Here is a 21284-nt window from a genome sequence, read left to right on the forward strand (position 1 = left end):
CGCTTTGCAACGGGAAGAGAGGTTGTGGGATTTAAAATACAGAAAAAACTGATAAAATGATCAGCAGCAGCGGAGGACCAAATGGTTCATATCTTGCCAAACCTACAGGATGCGGGTTTCTGTGCAAAAAAATTACTCAGAAACCACTCTGAGACATTAAGGCGTATAGTTTTTTTACCCACATAAATAGACCAGAAGTACCTGCTGCTCCTGCACCCTTGATGAAATCTGAAATCTGTAATTTATGCATTTATTATGAGCATTCTGCCTGCTGTACCTAGAAAATTTTGATTCCACTGGACTTGGACAGCGAAGTTGGAAAGTCCATTAGCTTCATGCCCTATCATCTACCTAGATATCTGGGCAGGAAAGGTTTTGGACAAGTCTATATATGCTTTCCTGCCACAATGGTTTGAAACTCCAGGGCAACTCACCTTCACTCCTCAGTTAAGGAAATACTAAATGCATGATTTTCATGATCAGTATGGCCAGTATTGAACAGAACCTTAAAATGCAGTTTACTTAATAATGGAATAAAAATACAGTGATAATAAGGAAGAAGATTCCCCAGAGGCACTGGAATGTAATATGATTTTGACCTCTTTTAGACCCTTCGAGTCAGCCACTGGGCTTCATTAATTGCATAGAGATAAAAAGACAACAAGGAAATAAGTCCTCATATGCAGGCACTTGCTTGGTTATACCAGGAGTCTGGAAAATTTCTGCATTAATTTAGAGACAAATATCTTGTCAGGAACATCACTGAACCTCATAGAGCAATTCAGCTTTAGAGTCCAAAAACCTCATAAGATTGTTTTAACAAGAGATACAAAGCTTTCCTCATGACATCCCGTGGGCTGGCTGTTAGAGACAGAAAGCCCCTAGAAGGCACTTAGAAAACCTTCTCCTGTGGACACCAGCAGGGCCTGGTTATCGGCACTGTGGTTCAGAAGCAGCATTTCCTCCCACAAATATTCCTCTAGCAAATATATAAATCTACTGGTTCCAAGCAGATGCAACACTACAGGGCTGTGTAAATTTGTGGCCACCAAAGCCTGAACTCAAACTAGATGTTAGCATGTTTGTCACATCCAAACTAGAAAGTCCTGTGTTTTCATTGGCCTTTTCTATTTAAGTTGGTTTTGGTGGAAAGCAGCAACATGGTTCTCTGGATCTGCTAGGAAAAACAAAACAAAAACTGAACACGGATTTGCAATACCAGAAAATACATGAATGAACAAATAAATCAAAACTCACTTGGGCAGAGCAGCATTTCTGTAGAACTATCATAAAAACCCTATCAGAAAACACCTGCACGTTTGGGAACATATCCTACCCTTGCAATCATAACTATTGTGTTTGCACTTGTTTTTTCCAAGGTAGGAAAAAAAAACCCTGCTCATGTATCCTCTACAAAAGCAAAGTGAATGGTAAAATAGTTCGTCTCAAGCTTGAAATAGAGCCGAGAGCTGTCCTTTTCTAAGAACTCTTCAAAGAACCAGGAACTCGGCAATGGTACCAAGTGAAAAATTGTCCTTCCTCGCCTGCCGTGCCCCAAGCAGACGATCCTGATGCTCAGCAGCCAACCTCATCGCTCAGCCCTGCTCCTCATCCCAGCACCACCCAGACGTTTCGCTGCCTCCTCACTGTCACCCAGATTAACCTTACCCGCAGCCAAACTGCATCCAAGAATTATTACTTTTCTCCTTTAAAATGAATTAAATATGAATTCGGATGGAGCTGTTAAATACAGAATCTGACAGTATCTTGAGAGTTTATCGATTTTCATTTCTTATCGTGTTTTTATCAAGGACAATAACTTCAGCTCTCTGTTAAGGACACTTCGATTTCATGTACTGCAGCATTACAATTTTTCTTTGGCTGAATCAAATCTTTTACCAAGATACTCCTGAGGAGAAACTGCCTGAAGACTCATGTTTTCTTTCCCTCACTTTTCACATATTTTGCATCTTCAAGGTATGACATTTTCTTCTTTGCAGAAAATGAGAATGAGAAGCTATAGCACTTAAGTTGCAGTGAGCAACATATATTTTTTGAAGACTTAGTTTTCTTTCTTTCCCACCCTAATCAAACATCAATGCAGCAGCAGCCTGACGCTGCCTAGAAAGGGTGTCCAGAGCAAGGTCCTATCCGAATGAATTCGGCTGTGTACTCCTAATCCAGGAGTTTAAGGGCTGGAACTAGCAGGTCTCTAGGATTTTTGCTCCCTCTCAGACTGCACACAAATCACCAAGGATCCAGGAGAGTAAACCAGCAGGAAACTACACCACCGTCAGAGCTAACCATCCACTAAATCATTTTTTTTCATTTAGGCAAATGGAAAACAACTGTATTAAGAGCTTCCACGGAGCTGCATTTAGTTTTCCTCTGCAGGATAGAAGTCTAGAACTTAATTTTATTTTAGAATAAATTATGAGATTTATCATGCATACATAAGAATCTGAAAAAAAAATCACCAATTTTCTGTGAGAGTTGGAATAAAATCATACAACCCTGCACACTGAGATTCTTCCCACCCTCCACCCCTTGCCAAAAAGCAAAGGTTTTAAGGTTCAGTTGGGTTCAATATAGAAATAATAGATGACGCACTGGGAAAATATTTTGACACAATTACTGGTAAGACATATGAAACAAATATACAGTACTAAATATATAGTACTAGATAGATAAACTATAATGAAATAGTTTATATCTCCTCTCCATAGATGTTCTTGCAGAGTGCTTATATACTGTGAGACTCCAGTCCTGACTGCAGCCTTTCAATGTAAAATACAACACAAATATATATTTATTCATAGAACTGGTAAAGATCCTAGGGACTAATTTTCCTGTAGCAATAATCATTGAAAAATTCCTACAACAATAATTGCTTAAATAACCTCTGAAATGGGCCCAGAACATCTGAATATTTGTGAAGAGAATACAACTGAAAAAAACCTAATTCAACACATTCAGGAAACAGCACAAACCAGCATTTATCTGAGGGGGAGGAGGGAGGAAAGCAAAAAACATCTCTTTTCACAGTTCTCTGAATAGTTTCTGTCATTTTTCCTAAAACTTTCATAACACAGGACATAATACAAATGCAAAGCCAGCATTATTTTTATCCTTCTCAGTTGAAATCTGCTCTATCCTCTTTACAGAATTTCTTTCCATATTTTTTCTTTGGCTGCCAACATTCTGAAACTGGATATCCGCTTTTCTTTAAAATCACACCCTCCACCTCATATCTGCAAGTTTTGTTTCTCTGACCTTGTGTCTCCCTCACCAGATGATAAGATGACTTGTGGCATCTCATTTCCCAAACTGCAAAACACCTTTAACTTCTTTCGGTAAAACTCTGAGATTTCATCCCCGGTATGTAACTAACTGTAAGGACATTGATATCTATTTACTAGCTTGTCACGGGTCTATAAAAACTGGATAGGCGAATGGGAGAAACAGCATTGTGTGCATCAAATTTTCTCTTCCTATGTAACAAACTATATTGACCTGTCAAAGGCTGATAAAGCAAATGGTGACAAAACGAAACACGGGTGCTGGGAATAAACCAAGAGCTGTGATGGATGTAACTCCAGCCCGGCGGGAGCACCGAGAATGAGAGGCATGCCTCTCTACAGAGGACTTTCTTAGAAAGAGGTGGACACCAGGGGATGATCTGTAGGTGGAGAAGGTTTTCTTCTATACTAATCAAAGGGCAAAAGTTCCTATATTTCTCCATTGGATGCTATTTCCTTTACCTTAAAAAAAAAAATTTTTTTTAAAGCTGCTCAAAATCCTTTTTCCCCTTGCCCGTAGCACTCGTCATGTGGCATGGTAGGAAGCAAGCCCAGCTTACACCATTACATAGCAAACCTTGGATTTCACAAACCTGCCTTGAACCCTTCCAGGTTTTGATTCATGACTGCAATACCACACGCTGGCACAACACCGAAAGATGAGTGAAACTTCAGAAACGATGACTCCATCCTGAGTACGTTCGCCTTTTGCACTCAATGTGATACTTAGTATTTGTATAAATTTAATGTAAGAACATAAACCACAACCAAATTATTTGGAAAGTTGCAGTGTAAATGTCTAAAATGTTAATGGGAATTCAAGAATCTACTTAAAAAACAAAAAATAGAAATGTTCTTGTATACAAAAAGAAAAACCCCTCTAAACCCAGATCACAGAGGTAGGTAACTTGAAAGGAACAATTTTAAGCTAAAGAAAGATAGAAAACTTTGACTATACAGTAAATTGCCAATACACTGCAATATGTAGTCTATAATCCTAAAATATGACCAGATACTATTTAATCTGCTCTATATTCTCTGCATGTCATGACAAGTATGAAATGAGTATGCACATTTGACCAACCATCATCAGCCAGAAATGATCTGTCCTTTACCAGGTATCATCAAAAAGCAAAAAAACAAAACATCAATGTACGATTAAATTTCACAGTATTTAAAGTGAGACGATTGCAATGGTTTAAGGCTTATGTGGGCAGAAGGTGTCAGAAACATCCTTCTAACTTCTTTGCCAAAGCTGAGACACGAACTGCTCTGACAATCAAGCCACCTCGTGATCAGAGTTACATTAGGGTCAAGGTCAAGTTATGCAGTTTGGCATCTACTTTTTGAAACTCATCCAGGATTTTTGAAAACCTCCCAAGTGAAATCTTTTGTAATAATGAACTCGCTTACCATCGCCTCAAACTCAAGAAAATCTGTCCCCAGGTTTCAGGCAACAGGCTAAATACTAAAGCACATTCTGCCCCCGCAAACGGGTGAAATTCGGTCTGCAGGCAGATGCCTAGACAGGAGCTCTCTACACATGAACTATGTACCTCATCCTCCATTCTAGTTAATGGGGATTTAGTTAATGCAGCCACAGGAGTCTAGGGAGTTATTTAGCTTATCCCAAATTAGATTATAACACTTCGTTATCTAATTCATTTTTAGACTCCCTTGACAGTACTGATCGGATCTCCATCAGTTATAGCAGGAGCTTAAGCGACTGGGCTCAGTTGATTTGATTAAGGTAGGAGTCTAGCCACTCGTTATTCCCTGGGGCGTAGGGGGCATGGAAATGGGGCTGGCAGATGGGACAAGACCCATGGTGGATTCACAGGTTTCTGACTGCCAGACCAAGGCCAGGAGCCTCAGCGCGGAGGAACGTCTACTCAACAACTACGAATGACTACTTAAACCAGCCATTTAAAATGGCGCTAGACATCTATCTTCAAGCAAGTGAACAGAGCCCTTGGCTTACCTGTACGTATCTGCGTACAGACACCTAAATTTAGGTGCCTCAAGCTGTAAGCTGAATCCCATCCTTTATATCCGATAAGATCAGTTTGGAAGACAGAACGATTGTTTGGAAGACAGAATGAATCTTCAGTGTTGTTCTTAAATGCTACCATCACGTATGTGTTGAAATTAGAAGTACTACACTTTTCATGAACTTAAGCATGCATTCAGTTCTTCAAATATTTACTCGATACCATAAAAACAGCTTAAATTGATTGCAATCCAATACAAAACATGAAAAGAAAAATTATTGAGACTGTGTGGCTTAGACTAATCAGAACAGGAAAAAAAAAAAGAGGAAGTCTTAAATATACGGTGATAACAATAAAAATAGATGCCCACCTCATCATGTGTTTAAGTAAAAACCATGAAACTGTTAGCCATCTGAAGTATTGCCATAAATGCCTATAATCATTTAAAGCTCTCCCTTCTCTGTAAATGTCATCAGAAATAAAATAAAGTTTCTGGTGCAAGGGCAAATTGCTAACAAAATCTTGCATACATAAAAACAGGCACTACAGTGAAATAGGATGCCATAATCCAACAGATCTGTAACTTTTTGGAAGGACCTTTAAAGATTAGACCTAAGAGTAATAATTCTGCAAAGCAAGATCCCAGAGAAAGCAATCCCCCAGCATCTCTTTCATCACATTCTCATCACCTGCTCTTTAATGCACTCTCCTTAAGATTTCTAGCCCATAATAACACAGCATAGACTTTGCTTTCATTCACAGTACAAGGAAATTTCAACTGTCAGTTCATAAAAAAGAAAAGAAAAAAACATATGTTTTTAATTTGTAGACCAACAGAAACAGCTATTCCTTAAAGTGACTCTACGTATGGAACAGTAGCTTAAAAAAGTCATAGTTATTGCAAGCTGTACAATAAAATAACCGAAGGATGAATCTTGCACCGCCAATACTGCATTGTATCATTCTCCCAAATAACTACAACAGTACCAAAGAAACCAGCAGAATGTTAAAAGCTTAATCCTTGTCTTTTCAACGCTATTTTGTTAATCCTAACAGAACAGGATCAAAATGTGCTGATGTCTTACAGACTAGTAGCAACGACAGACAGGAAACTGCAAAGTATAGGATGGTCCGTTGGATAATTTTTTCAGATACCTATTTGCAAACATCTCAGAGCATACATTGAGTATTTTAAAACAAGTCTAAAATTCTTAAATTATGTCTTAAATCCCAGTGTCTAGAGGGTCAGGGAATGGCATTTATGTGCGAAATTATTGCTTATTTCAAATGGCTACTATCATATTTTTAGAAGGAAAAAATCTCTCCTTCATGACTCTCCCAACAGTTAATTGCTATTTTAAAAAAGGTGTTGAGCGTTGCTTAGGACTTCTTCACACATTTAATATCCTCCAAAGGACACAGGGGTCCAATATGACTTGTGTGTTTTCATATGTATTGTTAGGCGGAGAGGATTTTCTGGGGTAAGTTATGCAGAACAAAGGTTATACACTGCAGTTTAATGCCAAGTTGAACAATTTAACACCTCTTGAAATCCCACACAGGCAGCCGTGTTTAAGATACCGAAGATTAATTTCTTTGCGTGAACGGCAAGATGGCTAAATATTACTCACCAGGTTCAGGCAAACTGCATACTTAATAGCTCCAATAGCAAGCAAAAACCTGCGATGGTTTAACCCACACAGCAGACAGTCTCCCACGAGCATCTATAGGTAACATCCTGAAAACCAACCAAATGACTGCTGTCCCACAACGGATGCCATGTTGCTAATGAACTGTATTCACTTTCATTAAGAAAACACTTCTCAGATCATTTCCCACTCACATTGCCTGCCATTAGGCTTCATAAGAAAAGTATTTTATCTCAAGAGGTGTATTTGTTAGCTGTTTATTACAGAAGAAGAAATTTTAACTTTAAAGCTATGGGGAGTCATAGGTTTGCAGGCGAAAATACCTTCCCACGAGCTTCTAATTGTACCAAACTTCCCGCAGAAGTTTGCAAAACGTTAAAAAGTTGAGTAATTCAAAGAGCATTAATTACCTTCCTCTCTTTGTTGCTGTTAATTATTAAAGCCACACTATTAGCCACAGAACGGTTGAATAAGTCACTGAAAAAAGAAAGCGCTAAGAAGAGCGCGTAACTCACGTTATTCATGTATTCGCTGAGCAGGTCCTGCAGGGCCTGTCGCACGGCGTTGCACTCGGCCACGATCCGCTCCCGGCGGTCGTCCCGCGTGCACGAGGAGTCGGCCATCAGCGCCGCGCCGCTGATGATGCTCTCCAGCCTCTCCTCCAGAGACGGTCTGAACCGGGCCTCGCTGAAAGTCATGGGGTCTAAAATGATCTTGTTCTAAGAAAAACAAAATACGAGGGGGAAAATTAGCGTACACGGATCTGTGGCTTTTTTTTTAAAGCCTCTTTTGTTTCCGTGGTTTCACAGGGTTTTTAATCTTCCCAGCTGAATAAATGGACTAGTTATCTATCAAATTCTTGAAAAATCAGCATTACATAAGTATCTGGTAGCTATGAAATCCTAAGCTGCTACATAGTGTATAAAAGTCCTTAGCAACATGTAATTGTAAAACATTACTGTGGTCAAGAACAGAACAATAGATTCAAATACATATTTGGGAAGCACAAAGGAAAAAACAAATCAAAACAGACTGTTACGTATGTAGCATATATGCATCTCTCTATATGCAGTACATATATTTTATCAAGTGCAGTAAGTTCACTAATATTATTCTTTTCTGAATCTTCTGAGGAAGTTTTGCATTATCAAGAAATTAATATGCAATGTGCAAACATGCAAGCATTGTTTTAAATGTAGAAGTTATTTATGACTGAAGAGAAGACAAAATATTCTCTGTGTTAGCTACTTTCTTCATTTTGATAATTTGTATGAGTAGACTACACTGCCGTAATGCTACCACATTACCTACCACATGCCAGTTAGTAAAACATTTTTACTCCACTAAAAAATGTCTGTTTTGTTTTTCAAAGATCATTTTCTGTTAAAGGCCTTTTTAATGCTTAAATTAAGAATATTGCAAGACACTTGTTTAATTTATATATCAGGTGCTTTACCAAATGCCTAGTAGTGCTAAAATGCGTAAATCCTATCCTTAGCAGCGTACAACATGAAGTCATATTGCAAGCTTTGAGTCACCACTAGGTTATAGTCTGACTTGCTTTTATTATCTTGAACTACAAAGAAAGAAATACAAAAGAAAAAACCTTCTGCTCCCACTCACGGGCACATTAGCAAAACCATGTCATGCCGTAACCTTTTGCTGCAATCATGCAAATAGGTTTCATAATTACATATTGTCTGAAAGTGCTCTGTAAGCCGTGCAGTTCTTATCCGCATTTTTAAAGAAAGTAAATCAAGAAATACAGATAAAAGAGGGAGATCTGGAAAACTGAAAAGTATTTGATTTCTGAGAATAATCACGACCATTTTAAAGCACATCCAGTTTTTCCTAATGAAACATTTGAATTCTCACAATAATGTTATGATTAGTCCGTTTCCTGCAGTATCCAAGAGCCGTCAACAAGACCAAGCCAAAAGATACAGTTAATTTGAAGAAATAAAATAATAACAGTGTATTAAAATGTTCATCAGAATTTAGGGACATGATACATAACCAACATCTTTAACATTTAACATTAACACCTTTAACATTTACAGCAATATCTGTTTTATTATAAATTAGAAAACAAAACACGTAAGTCTTGGGTAAATTCTGGCCCCCAAACCTCCACACAATACTTTTTCTTTAAATCAGTGGGACAAGGACTTTACAAAAAAATCTGCCTATTTCATAACATAACTTCCAGTTAACTCCTCCACACGCTCACAAAAACCATAACTCACATTACAATACAGAGAAAGAGCAGCAAGGCCTGAGAAGTTTATAATGTAACTGAATGCCTAAAAGATACATGGTAAGAAACACAAGGATGTCAGGAAATTTATTAAGAGTCATTGTTAAATAAAGGAGAAAAACTGGAGAATTTTAAACAAATATCATATTGTTCCAGCTCCAGGAACTGCTGATGTGGCAGAAATGAATGCAGTCTTGCCTACAATGTGAAATAACGTTTCACGGTATTTTCTAGGACCTGTGTTGCCCAGCAGTAAGCAGGCCAGTTTTACAAGCATCTAGATGAGAAATGACTTCCCGAGGAGACAGACCCGTGCCTGCTTTCATAGCTGTGCTTTTCACTCATATGTCAATACTTAAAGTGGAGAGTTCACTGCCACACTGAAACAACCTGGTTTTGTTCATAATCATTGGGATACTTTCAGAAATTAACTACATAAATTCATCTTCACAACAGTATTTATATTTAATGCAGTGATAGCAAGACTGAAATTGCATCCAATGAACTATCTGTTTTCGAAGACCCTGCACTCCAGTTTGCTATGGCCCCAGGCCCCTAGATCTCCTAAGAAGGTATTCCTAGACTATTTTCATCCTTTTGGGGCCTAGAGGGTGAACAATCTGCAGATCGAACATCTCCATGCACCTCTCTGGTCACTGAAATCCGATTCACTATTTGCACAAGCAGTTATATTATATTCTATGAATAAATTTAGGATGTTCTGTACAGGTTACATGCAAATGTTTACTTTTTACATAATACAGTGTGCATCATTGAAGGTGTATAATTCATCTAGACCAACTTTCCTTACTGAAAAAGAAAAAAAATAATATTTTTGTGGATTTTTGTCTTTAAAGAAGAGATTGTTATGATCATCCGACCTTAGCTCATGCAGAAGAAAAGCTACAGAGCTGCACTTAGTAATTCCTTCATCCATATCTCACTAAAATATTGGTTTATAATACATTTGTGATTTTTCATGTTGAAGAAGTCTGTTCAATATTTGTTTGGGATTTTCTATTAAGAAAAATGTAGCCTTATAGAATATTTTAAGTTGGAACAGACCTCTGGAGATCATCTGGTTTAAACCTGTCCTCAAAGCAGAGCCAACTTTGTCATCAGGCCAGACTGGCAGGTTCAAAGCTTTGTCCAGTCAAGTTGTGAGATCTCCATCTTCGGAGATTTTCAAAATCTCTTGGTGCCCTGTTCCAGTGCTTGACCACCTTCATGGTGAAATTTTGTTCCTAACATCCCACCAGAATTTCCCTTGAATCAGCTGGAGTCTGTTGCCTCTCATCCCATTACCATGGACCTGCAAGCAGAGTCTGGCTCCACCTTCTCTACACTCTCCTCCTAGGCAGTGAAGACACCAACAAGGTCCCTCCCAAGCTTTCTTGTGTCCAGATGTAAGAAACTCAGCCCTACCAGCCACTCCTCATCTGTCCTGTGCTGCAGCCCCCTAAGCATCTTGAGGTCTCTCTGCTGGATCCACTCATGTATGTCAAAGCCTTCGTTGCGCTGGGCAGCCCCAAACTGGGTCTAGATGACAAGACACAGTTTCACAGGTGCCTAACAAAAGGACATAATCACTCTCCTTGACCTACTGGCTACACTCACACTAATGCAGACGAGGATGTAGTTCACCTGCACGGCTGTGCAGGTGTGCTGCTGATTGACGTTGACCTTGATGGCCACCAGGAACTGCAAATCCTTTTCTGCCCAGCTGCTTTCCAGAGAGCCAGCCCCAGACTGTGCTGCTGCGTGAAGTTATTTCATCCCAGGTGCGGGACTCTGCATTTGCCTTGCTTCTTTCTTAACCCTAACATACCACAAAATGTGGCACCAGACTGACCAGAACCAACGCTGGAGCCCCTCTTACGTCACTGAAACCCTGCTGGGAAAACAAGCCGCAGGGCTCCTAGGGAAGGAAACAGAACAACTCTACTTTGTTTAAAATATAATAAATAATGATATCGTTACCTACTGATGGGTGCTTACAAATAAATGTCATTTTAGATGTTTATTTTAAACTTTAAGCTTTTCTCAAATATCCTGAGTGCTACAGGTTTCTGAAGTGTGGGGAAAAGTTATAGAATGAGGCCACGAATTTGCTGCGTGACAGCTCTCAACACGCCATTTCCAAAGAGACACTAGTCTTGGCTTACAAAATGCTTATATTCCTTTTCAGAAGAAGTTTGCTATCTAAATGCAACTTCGGGCTATGTTACTGGCAGGTACAATGTTTTTATATGTATTTATATTAATTAATTAATAATTAATAATTTATGTTAATTAATGAATTTATATTAACATTATATTAAAAGGGAAGGCATGTCTTCTGGGAAGGAAAAAAAAAAAAAACAGCTTCCAGGAAATCTGACTAAACAAATTCCTTCAAAAACATTAAAAATACAAGTCTCAGTTTCCATCATTTCTTGAAAGCCAGTTAATGAGTGAGGAATGTAAATATATTTGAACATTTTACCTTTTTTAATTAATTAACAAACATTAAAGCTATAAATCAACATCTGTCATCATAACTGATTATAATTGTTTCAAGCTTCTTTAAAACTGCAGACACATTAGTGTAAACTGTATCTTTGCAACTGCTATGAATACACATGATTTCCAGTTTCCATTGGAGAAACAAAGTCCAAAAATATCAATTTAAATATCTTGAATAGGAGACTTCTTTAAAGACTGTTAAAGCTTGTGTTAATACCTTCTTTAAGCATACTATAGTTACCTGATTATTTTTTCTTGCACTCTCATTTATTTAAATAATATAATGGCAAGTTTACAGAAGAGTTGCAATTCTCTACTTAGAGAATCAAAACTTATAAAAAAGACTTCACACAAATGCTTATTACAAGCCATCTCCATCTTGCTCAACTGTCATGGCCACTAATAAACTGTAATGTACTACTTCTGAAGTTTAAAATATCAAATAGACTATTCATACTCAAAATAAAAATATTGAAAATAACCATATGCCCTACCTAAATGTGCTGTATTATCAGAGAGCATATAATCATGAAAACTTGGTGGAAGTTATTTTATCTCACTGATTAGAATATCTTTTCCTACAATATAAAAAGATTAGGTGTTAATTAAAAATATAGAGTAAAACAAAACCCAACATGTTAAATTGGACTAATCTTTTAGAAAAGAATTTACAATTCCAAAAGTACTACAATTACTTTATCAGCTCAAGCTAAATACTTCAAACTCATTACTGCATTTCCCAAAGGAGGCATCCACTCTTGCAAGAACTTACTTATTATGTGCATTGCCTTCTTGACCTTGACAAATCAATTCACCTACTGGCTGTACGAGTAAAAAGTCTTAGGAAAATTTCAGCAGCTTCTGCAGAATCACACCTTTTTTATTTTTTAGATGTGTAATCAAAGATGATTTGGAAGTTTAAAAAAAAAAAAAAAAACTTGCATTTCTGCATTTCTGAAGTAATTGAAAATAAACCAGCATAAAATGTGTCTAAAAGAACTCCTAGGTCAGTGGATAGACTCTTCATCTTCGACACTGCTCAGCATTTTGGCAAGCTTAAAAAAAATGCATGGAAACCATCACCATTTCAAAGTACAAAGTATTAGTAGTGAAAATACTATTACTGTAACCTCCTTAGGGTTGGTTACAAAGAGCTTCTTAATTTGCAGCTCAGCTATAACTCAAAAGCCAGAGGGGAAAAAGGCTTAGAATAAAATCTAGGGAAAAAAAAGGGGGGGGTCTACACATTTTTCCTGTTTATACATTTGCATATATGTGTATAAAGGGGAAAAGGTAGACTCTTACCTTCATACAGATACTTCTCTTCCAAATTGCCTGCACCCATTAACCTCCCAACCAACCTCTGATGTGTAGAGAAAGCAATAAAGGATTCACTATTTCCTAGTATCTCCTTAATTTTTCAATTGATGTAAAAGGATGATGAGAGTAATGGGGACTTTTATACAATTTACCGTGCTCTGTTCTTTAAAACACACACACACACACACACACACACACACACACAACCCCAGCAAACTGAAGTGATGTATCAAGCAGCACAGTAAGCAGCATGGCACAGGAGAAAGGACATTTAATTGGAATTTATGGCTTTGAGGCTCCTTTATTGACTCTTCATTAATCTGTTGTGTGACTATGGACAAATGATACCTTCTTTCCTCTATTTCTCTTGTTATTACTGATTTGTCTATTTAGATTGTGAAACCTTCAGGGCAAGGACTATTTCATAACGGGCTTCTCAGTGATTTAACACACTGCAAATACACTTTCTAAGGCCAATGCTACTGCAAGGCATGTCATAACAAGGAACCAAAAACACAGTGACAAATGCCATTAAAAACCCCAACTGACAGATATCTTGGAAAAGCAATGTCACAAACAACAAGGCAGTACAAAAAACTGTCTTTTTGTAGAAAGGAACACATAGTAATACACTGAGACACCCAGTTTTTCAGAGCAGTGTGGGAGATGGTGCTGTACAAATGAAAGCGGGCAATGCATTTCTTCCTCCAAACCACCTGCACCAGTGAAAGCGAACGCGGTGCTGCAGACTCACGGGCTTGTTTAGTGAGACGCAGGCTTGTAGGTACGTCAGTACCTGTCAGAAGTGCTAGCAAGGCTGTTTTGTTCCTGGGTAGAGATAAAGCAAACGCTCCTACCTGGCACTGGCACCGGCACCCCCTTGCTCTACCTTTTCCAGCTCCCCAAAACGAGTTCCTACCGCTCGCTTGGCTCCAGCACTGAACTTCTCGCTGAACCAGCACGATGGGTTAAAAGCAGCAAACTAATTTGGAAAATAAGTGAATTATTCTCCTGGGATAACGGGTTGACGAAGTTGATGGCAGCCTGAAGAGTGCCGTGCTCGGGGCAAGGATGGGGTGGAAGCGCAGCTGGAGCAGCCCCATGCCCGCGACCCCGGCGGCCAGCAGCCCTTCTGGGTCCTCCGCACGTGAATGGCAATGCTACTTCTCTGAAATATTCGTGGTGTGCAATTATTCATGCTTGAGCTGCATAAACATCTCGGAGATGCCAAATAAACATACTAAAAATGGTACTGAATAATAAGAAAAATTCTGAAGTGCTGTTTTTGAGATATTACGTGTAGACTGACAACATAATATACTTCTGATTTAACAGCTCAGACCTTATTTATTATTAATAATATAATAAGCATCAAGTAATATATTGAACAACTGCTACATAAAATCTATTTCTTTATATATGTTGATTATATTCCTCAAAGTATGTTTGATTTGTGTGCCTCTGCTATCTCAAACAAATGTATTTGGATAAGGGTTCATGGCAAAAGCTCCTACGCAAGTTAACTGATGACTGTTCTATTGCCAAGAGTTTAAATATATTTGATAGGAAAACACACAACGCAGCTGTGATATATTGGCATACAGCTTTTTTCTTTTTTTTTTTTTTTTAGACAATAACAGTAAGGTATGGTTACAATAAGGTAACAATAAGGTATGGTTAAACTTATGAAAAAGTACTTTTGACTGTGAAATCTTTCTGCAGTGCTGATTTACTAGGCAGAACCGAGAGCATTTCAGGCACAGAGAAAAATCAAGGAACCCACTAGATGGTGCTCTGATACAGAAAATAGAAATCAGTAGTAGCCCGTTCTCAATTCAAGGTGAAAATATATCTGGATACTAACTGCCTGCAAGCAAAGCAATGGCCTATCCCTCTTTCTGTGGACGCAGAAAGGTTCCAGAAGTCCCATTTCTGCTACACACTGGGAATCACAATCTTATCCTTCCCAGTGCAGCCACTGGAAATGGGGAGTTCCTGTTTCCACAATAATATAAATACTCACCTGTACATACACCAGTAAACTCAGAAAAAACATTAATCAGTGAATCAACTTGTGAAACAGATTGGTAAAACATGGAGTTTCCTGTTGCTAAACTTCTGTTCTGCATAGAAAATCCTGAACTGTGTCTTCACCACCCCCGCCCCAGGCACATCTTACCCTAATGGAGAGGCCAAAGGCTTTCATAGGAGATAAAGGAAAGCCAGAAGCTAATGGGGAAAAGAAGGAAAAACTTGAAACCACTTTGTTTTCCCTAATTCCTAGGACACGAGTCCCCGTGCACTATGCTTCCTTTCCTCCGGGTTCCCTGAAGGCTCCGGGGATGCAGGGGTGGTGGAGCACACGAAGCCAGGGACGGTGCCCACGGAGGGACGGGAAAGTAGCCACAAAGGACACGTTGAAGGGATAACCCAGAGTAATGGCATTACATCAGAAAACAGCTTCCGCGTGGTCAGCATCAACTCCCTTGAGAGCTGCTCCTGCCTGAAAGGCAGAAAGGGCACCCATTCCACGTCCTCCCCTCCGGTGTCCAATGAAGGGAAATTCGGACGATGGCAGCACACAGAGGGGTTGCAGTGGGCACGAGGGGGCAGCTGGAGGGGCGTTTGGGAGGTGGGACAGCAGTGATGCGGAGGAAACGGCAGGCTAGGCTCTTCATCGCCATCAGGACCTGGAAAACCTATCCTGCTACTTCCTCTTTTGAGGGGGCAATTCAGCATCCTCAAACGTATTGCTTGTGAACATGTAAAGTTTTTGGGTATCCTGTAAAATTCATCATTGTGTTGCTGTTCCGTATTTTCTTAATATGAGAGTAACAGTCAGTCTGCGAGTTATAAACCACTCAAGGCTCAAGAGCATGTCACACGCGCTTCTCCTGCAGCAGTCACACGTGCATGGGGCCACGAGTCCGAACGTGACACTGTGCAGGAAAGCATGCAAGCAGGGTACACAGGGGCTGGCAACACGGGGACGCTTGTAGAGGCGATTGCAAACCCAACCTACCTTCTCCTACAAAGCACCAATCCTTGCCCCATGGAGAACCTCAGAGAGCACAAAAAGTGCCCAAATACATCACAGACTAGGAGCTCTTGAAGCATAGGGTTGCTGCTACCATACACTACAGAAATGCACCCAAATTGAATATCCTTCCCCAGAAAATGGACCCAAAACTAACCTAGTTTTCCATTTCTATGCGGGATGCTCAATGATATTTTTGTGATTGTTTCTTATGATTTCAGCACTGAAACAAACATGTTCCCATTCTTATTTTAAACTTCCTATTCAGTCAATTTATCTCCAGCATCACAAATCACTTTGCTGAAGAAGCTATTTACAAATCAATTGAGATTCCACAAGCATTCTGGGATCCATCTCCAGGCTGAACATCTATTACTCTTGACTCTGGTTACAACATCTGGAAAAGTAGTCACCTAATGACTGTAAGATACTGTATTGCTGCTGCCCACTACCATTACTTCACATTTGGACTCCTCTCACTTTCATTAAACAAAAGCAACCTCTGGTACTGCTGCACAAGTGTATTCTGTCTTTATAGTTTAGTATGCATTTTTTTCATTACGTGTATGTTAGATCTGTCACTCCATTTAAGAAACTTTGCATGCACTAGCCCTGCAAAATATTCTCAAAGCATTATTAATGTCTCAGAAAAATATGTTGTGGTAGTCCATTTATTTAGTATAAACTTCATTTTACGGCCTGAAGGACAGTGACCACTTAGTTCATCAGACACTTTGTTTCTGCTAAAAAGTAGTCATCTCTCAAATGGTAGACTTGCACTGCTCAAAAAATTATTAAAGACTGAGTTACTTTGTCCAAGAGTCTGCTGTCCAAATCCTTCTCACAAAGGAACGTGTGGTATATTTTCAGTACCCTCAGGGCTTTTCCCAAAACCAGAAATACCTCATGGAGGAAAACCAAGAATAATTTTAACCATCTCTCCCAGTTCTCAGCCAGATCTCTTCCACTATAAACCAAATTATTTCCATATTCATTCCAGACTCGGTATGATTTTGAAATCACACAACAAAGGGGTGACACACAGGCACGTCCGTGAAAGGCATAACATGGATCTAGGTTGCTGACAGGCCACCTTAAAGACAAATGTGCATGAGCACACATGCAGACCAGACATGGGAATATGAAGATAACGTCAAGTATAGGCTATGTCTTTTGAATTAACATGTCTTTAAATGGGAGCAAAATATATATACTATGTATTTTTTTTAATGAATACAATATAATTTTATGCCATTCATAGATACTGAACTTGCCAATTTGTTATATATATATAAATATAAATATATATTTATACCACAAAACTCAAGGAGAAAGTCAGCTAAACGGTGCCATCAGCTGTAATATTTTCTTCCTGGAGCAACACAAGAGCTGACAGCTGTTTGCTTTTAGCTTCAATGGAAAAAAGGAGATGGGTTGCAAGGGGAAAACGTATCTTGTTAGAGTAAACAACATCTGTAAACGTGGTAAACACCACAAAGAGAACCTCCTGACCTTTCCATGACATGCAAGGATCCATTTCAATTTCTAGCTAATTACATCTTTAAAATTATATTCTTAGAGGAATATTATGGCTGCAAAGTCAAACACCCCAAAATGAGAAAACGTCAAGATCAAGACCACCTTTACAAATTTCCAGAGTGAGATGCAGACCTTCATGGCTTGCGTTCTGGCAGAGGAGGAAGGGAGGGGGGTTGATTTCTTTGGTTACTCTTCCCCCCAGCCCCTTTAGCGCTGTTATTTTTCCCTTTCCTAAGCCAATGGCTTTATTTATTTATTTTATCCTCGACAGATAATTTATTGCAGACAATCCAAGTCTTGCTCCAAACAGAGAAATATTCCTTTTTATGGATGCCTATGGTGTACTCATCGCAAAAATGTTGGTATTAACAAAACTTTGATAAACCTACTGTCACTGCCTCCTGCAAGGATTACCCTCATTTTCCACATCGAAAGCTACAGCAAAACTGTTAGAATTGTTTGAGAACTTACGTATTTTAGGGTGCCTTAGCCGAAGCACCCAGAATTTGAATGTTATCAGTGTTTGCCACTTTGAGCATCGTCAGCACATCTCACCAACACAGCTCTCTTTCTAGAAACTAAGAAACCATGGTCTCAACTCCGTATTTGAAATAGAGGCATGCTCCAGATAGCTGGAGATCCCCAGTGCCCAACTCCGTCTCGCCCTGGCACTGCCCCTCTCCGTTGCCCCCCACCAATGTGGGCTTTGCATCTATTTAGCCTGTCTCATGCTGTGTGTATTTTTTACCTCTTTCCCACTGCCAGCTCCTCACCAGAGTGGAGTCGCCATCCATCTCTGTCCCCACCTAGCACGAACGTTGTGGTCCTTCTTCTCACTACCGTTTGCTCAGTGCAAACATGATATTTTTGCACTAAGCTCTTAACAAACATAATGGTTTCTCTATCTCAAAGAAACAGTAATTTAGGCAGAAGATAAAGTGTGCACCATTAGTCAAAGAAAGAACAAAGAATTTTAACAAGCATAAAATATACAATAAACTTTACTAATAAGTTATCTAGAAATATCTGGATTTAAATGACTTAAAATTAAAGCAAGAGTATTTAAATTAAAGAATAAGAAACAAGGCATTAAACACTACTGTAATTTTCATCAATCTGCTTCAAACAATACTTCAAAGCAGCATATTCTGATTAGAAACAGATTCATGAACTCGCTTCTTTTCTACATAAATTATCTAAAAGAACACAGTAAATGATAACTCTTTCAAAAGACTCTGCTGCTAATAACTCACAGGTGACTATACCACAAATCATTGTGGTAAAGAATATGACAATTAACATGACATCTATTTGAAGACGATAGCTGAAGTGTTTAAAACAGAGTAATATAAATTACCTGCGGTGAAATTTCGACTCACAAAGCATTCAAGTAATTTACACCGCAATTTTTTAAAGTGCTAAAGCCACAGAATGCTGATTCTGAAGCTTGCAAAAACAAAGCCTGAAAAGTTAAATGTTACGGAAAATCTGAATGCTTATTTTTAATATAGAAGAATTACCTTGTCCTACAATACGAGGTTAATCATGCCCTCCATACCAAATACAAATTCACATCAATTAACATGACTGATGATGTATAATAAACACTCTGAAAAATATGTTCACTGGAAAATATAATCTTCCTTGTTAAAGTAATACTTTGCCATTAAAAAATGACATTTTCTTCTCCATCATGTTTTTACCTATAGTACAACTAACTAGTCTGGTAATTTTGCTTGCTTTCTTGCTTGTTTAACAGAAAGGTAATTTCAGAATCACCTCACAATTGCAGCTATGAATTTAGGCTTTCTCTGGAGTTTAGGGAATGATGTTTCTCTTGCAAAATTAAGTCCAAATAAATCTCATTCAACAGCTAAGCAGGCAGGCAAAATAGGAAACATAGGTAGGAAGAAAATAAAACAGTATTTTAAATCTTTGTATCCTCAGTAAATCAGAGAAGGAAACCTTCGTTTCTTAAAATTAGGAAGAGAAAATTCTCAGAAAACAGAGGGTGTTATTGCACAAGTAATTGTGAATAGAGCATGATACTATGTCCATATGCCTCAGGTATGTAATGCATGATGCCTGCAACATCACGTGAAGTGGAAGAGACTTTACCTGCAAAAGAAAACGATGAACAAATATTCTCACAAAGCAGCAGGGGACAGTATCAGGTGTCTTGCAAAGTCTTCACAGAGCCGTGAGTCAATGAACTGCAGGCTGTGGGGAAGCACAGTGACTCTCTGCACTGAGCAGCAGCCTTTTCCAGATAGCGGTAGCATCATCAGTTTGAGACTGATAAGAGTCACATGCTTCCAGTTACTGTTCGCATGTTATGGACAGCAGAGGTTTGACAGAGTCCCATACAAAAGCCACAGTACAATCAGACCAAACAGGAATATTATTTCAGGATCTTACCAGTCAGGGACCTAAAACCGTGACCTGAGAAGGCACCAGATGCAATGATGAATTCTTTAAATCTTAACCTACAATAGTCTCACAGGAAAAAATATAGACCTAGAACTATAGATATATATATATATATATAAATCAATGTAGTCAATGCAGGCAGTGCTGTTTCCTTTATTTGGAAGGAATGGAAAGCATGCTGAAAATCGACTCCATCTCTAGGTCCTGCAGTAACTCCACTGAATGGTTTTACCAGCCTTTCACTTCCTGCAATTTCTTTTCATTCACCATATTTCCAAGTTTTTGGGCCAGTGAAGGAGGAAGTTTAACAGTCCACCTTCATGCAACCCTGACTCATTGCCAGGGCCCAGCTCCCCCTGTGCACTACATGAAGCAGCCTGACATTAACAGAGTATGTTCTCTTCTGCTCCCGCGTCACCAGCCAGGTTGTCTCCTACTGCTTCCGTCCGCACAGTTTTAGCTGTCGTGTTGCCAGCTCTGTCCTCATTTCCCTTTTGCTCTTATCTGTATATTCATTCCCTGCATTTCTGCAATGTCCTACTCAACCCTCCAGCTTCCCTGGATCCTATCAGCTCCCCCTTTCTGCTACCACCTCCCAAGTGGACCCAACAACCGCAAGCTGTAGCTGCAGAACAGAGGCCCACTCCACCACCCCGTGAGATGAACCACCCGCTCTATTTCTACTTTCAGCCCTAAGCACAGCAGGACAGAGTAGCTCTGGTGGATGTGACAGGTACTTGGATTGCAACCTTGTGCATCACTTTAAGACGAAAGGGTGTTACCCAAGAATAATCTTAACAACTCCTTTTTTAAAAGTCAGAATGAAATGAAAAAAAACATTTTCAGATACTGTCTGCCGTTAAGGTTTTCCATTCTCTAAACAAGGTCATCAAGTGTGGGATGGGGAAAAGTCACAAGACAAGACTAGCAATGAAATTAGCCTTTAAAAAGTTAAATGTTAATTAATAAACAACTAACTGAAATTTAACTGTTAAGAAAGTTATTAAAGCAAAGCTGTAGCTATTTGCTGGTACAGAAGCTGTAGCACCTCCCCTGCAGCTAAAGTGACTGGTATCAACTCTGAAAGACGCGTTACTCATATCTTTGTTGAACATCTTTCCTGATTCAGCAAACAAGTTGAATGTTCATGTTTCTGGGATGCTCAGCTCCACCACCACCTTTATTTTCCTGTTCTAACTTTCTTCCTGACATGCTGGACAAATCTGATTCTGCTATTCCACTAACCAGATAAAAAAA

The 21284-nt window shown here is 39.0% G+C and overlaps 1 protein-coding gene across 5 annotated transcripts in view; it reads right to left on the reverse strand.

Annotated features, from left to right (window-relative positions):
• The window catches only part of CTNNA2 (catenin alpha 2), a 466069-nt gene that overhangs the window by 321811 nt on the left and 122974 nt on the right, over nt 1–21284 (reverse strand). For all 5 annotated transcript variants that reach the window (XM_064511622.1, XM_064511625.1, XM_064511624.1 and 2 more), the window contains one exon: nt 7455–7658. In XM_064511622.1, coding sequence (XP_064367692.1) covers nt 7455–7658 — 204 coding nt within the window. The remainder of the gene's footprint in view (nt 1–7454; nt 7659–21284) is intronic.

Source organism: Dromaius novaehollandiae, chromosome 4, assembly GCF_036370855.1.
Source record: "Dromaius novaehollandiae isolate bDroNov1 chromosome 4, bDroNov1.hap1, whole genome shotgun sequence".
Taxonomy (NCBI): Eukaryota; Metazoa; Chordata; class Aves; order Casuariiformes; family Dromaiidae; genus Dromaius; species Dromaius novaehollandiae.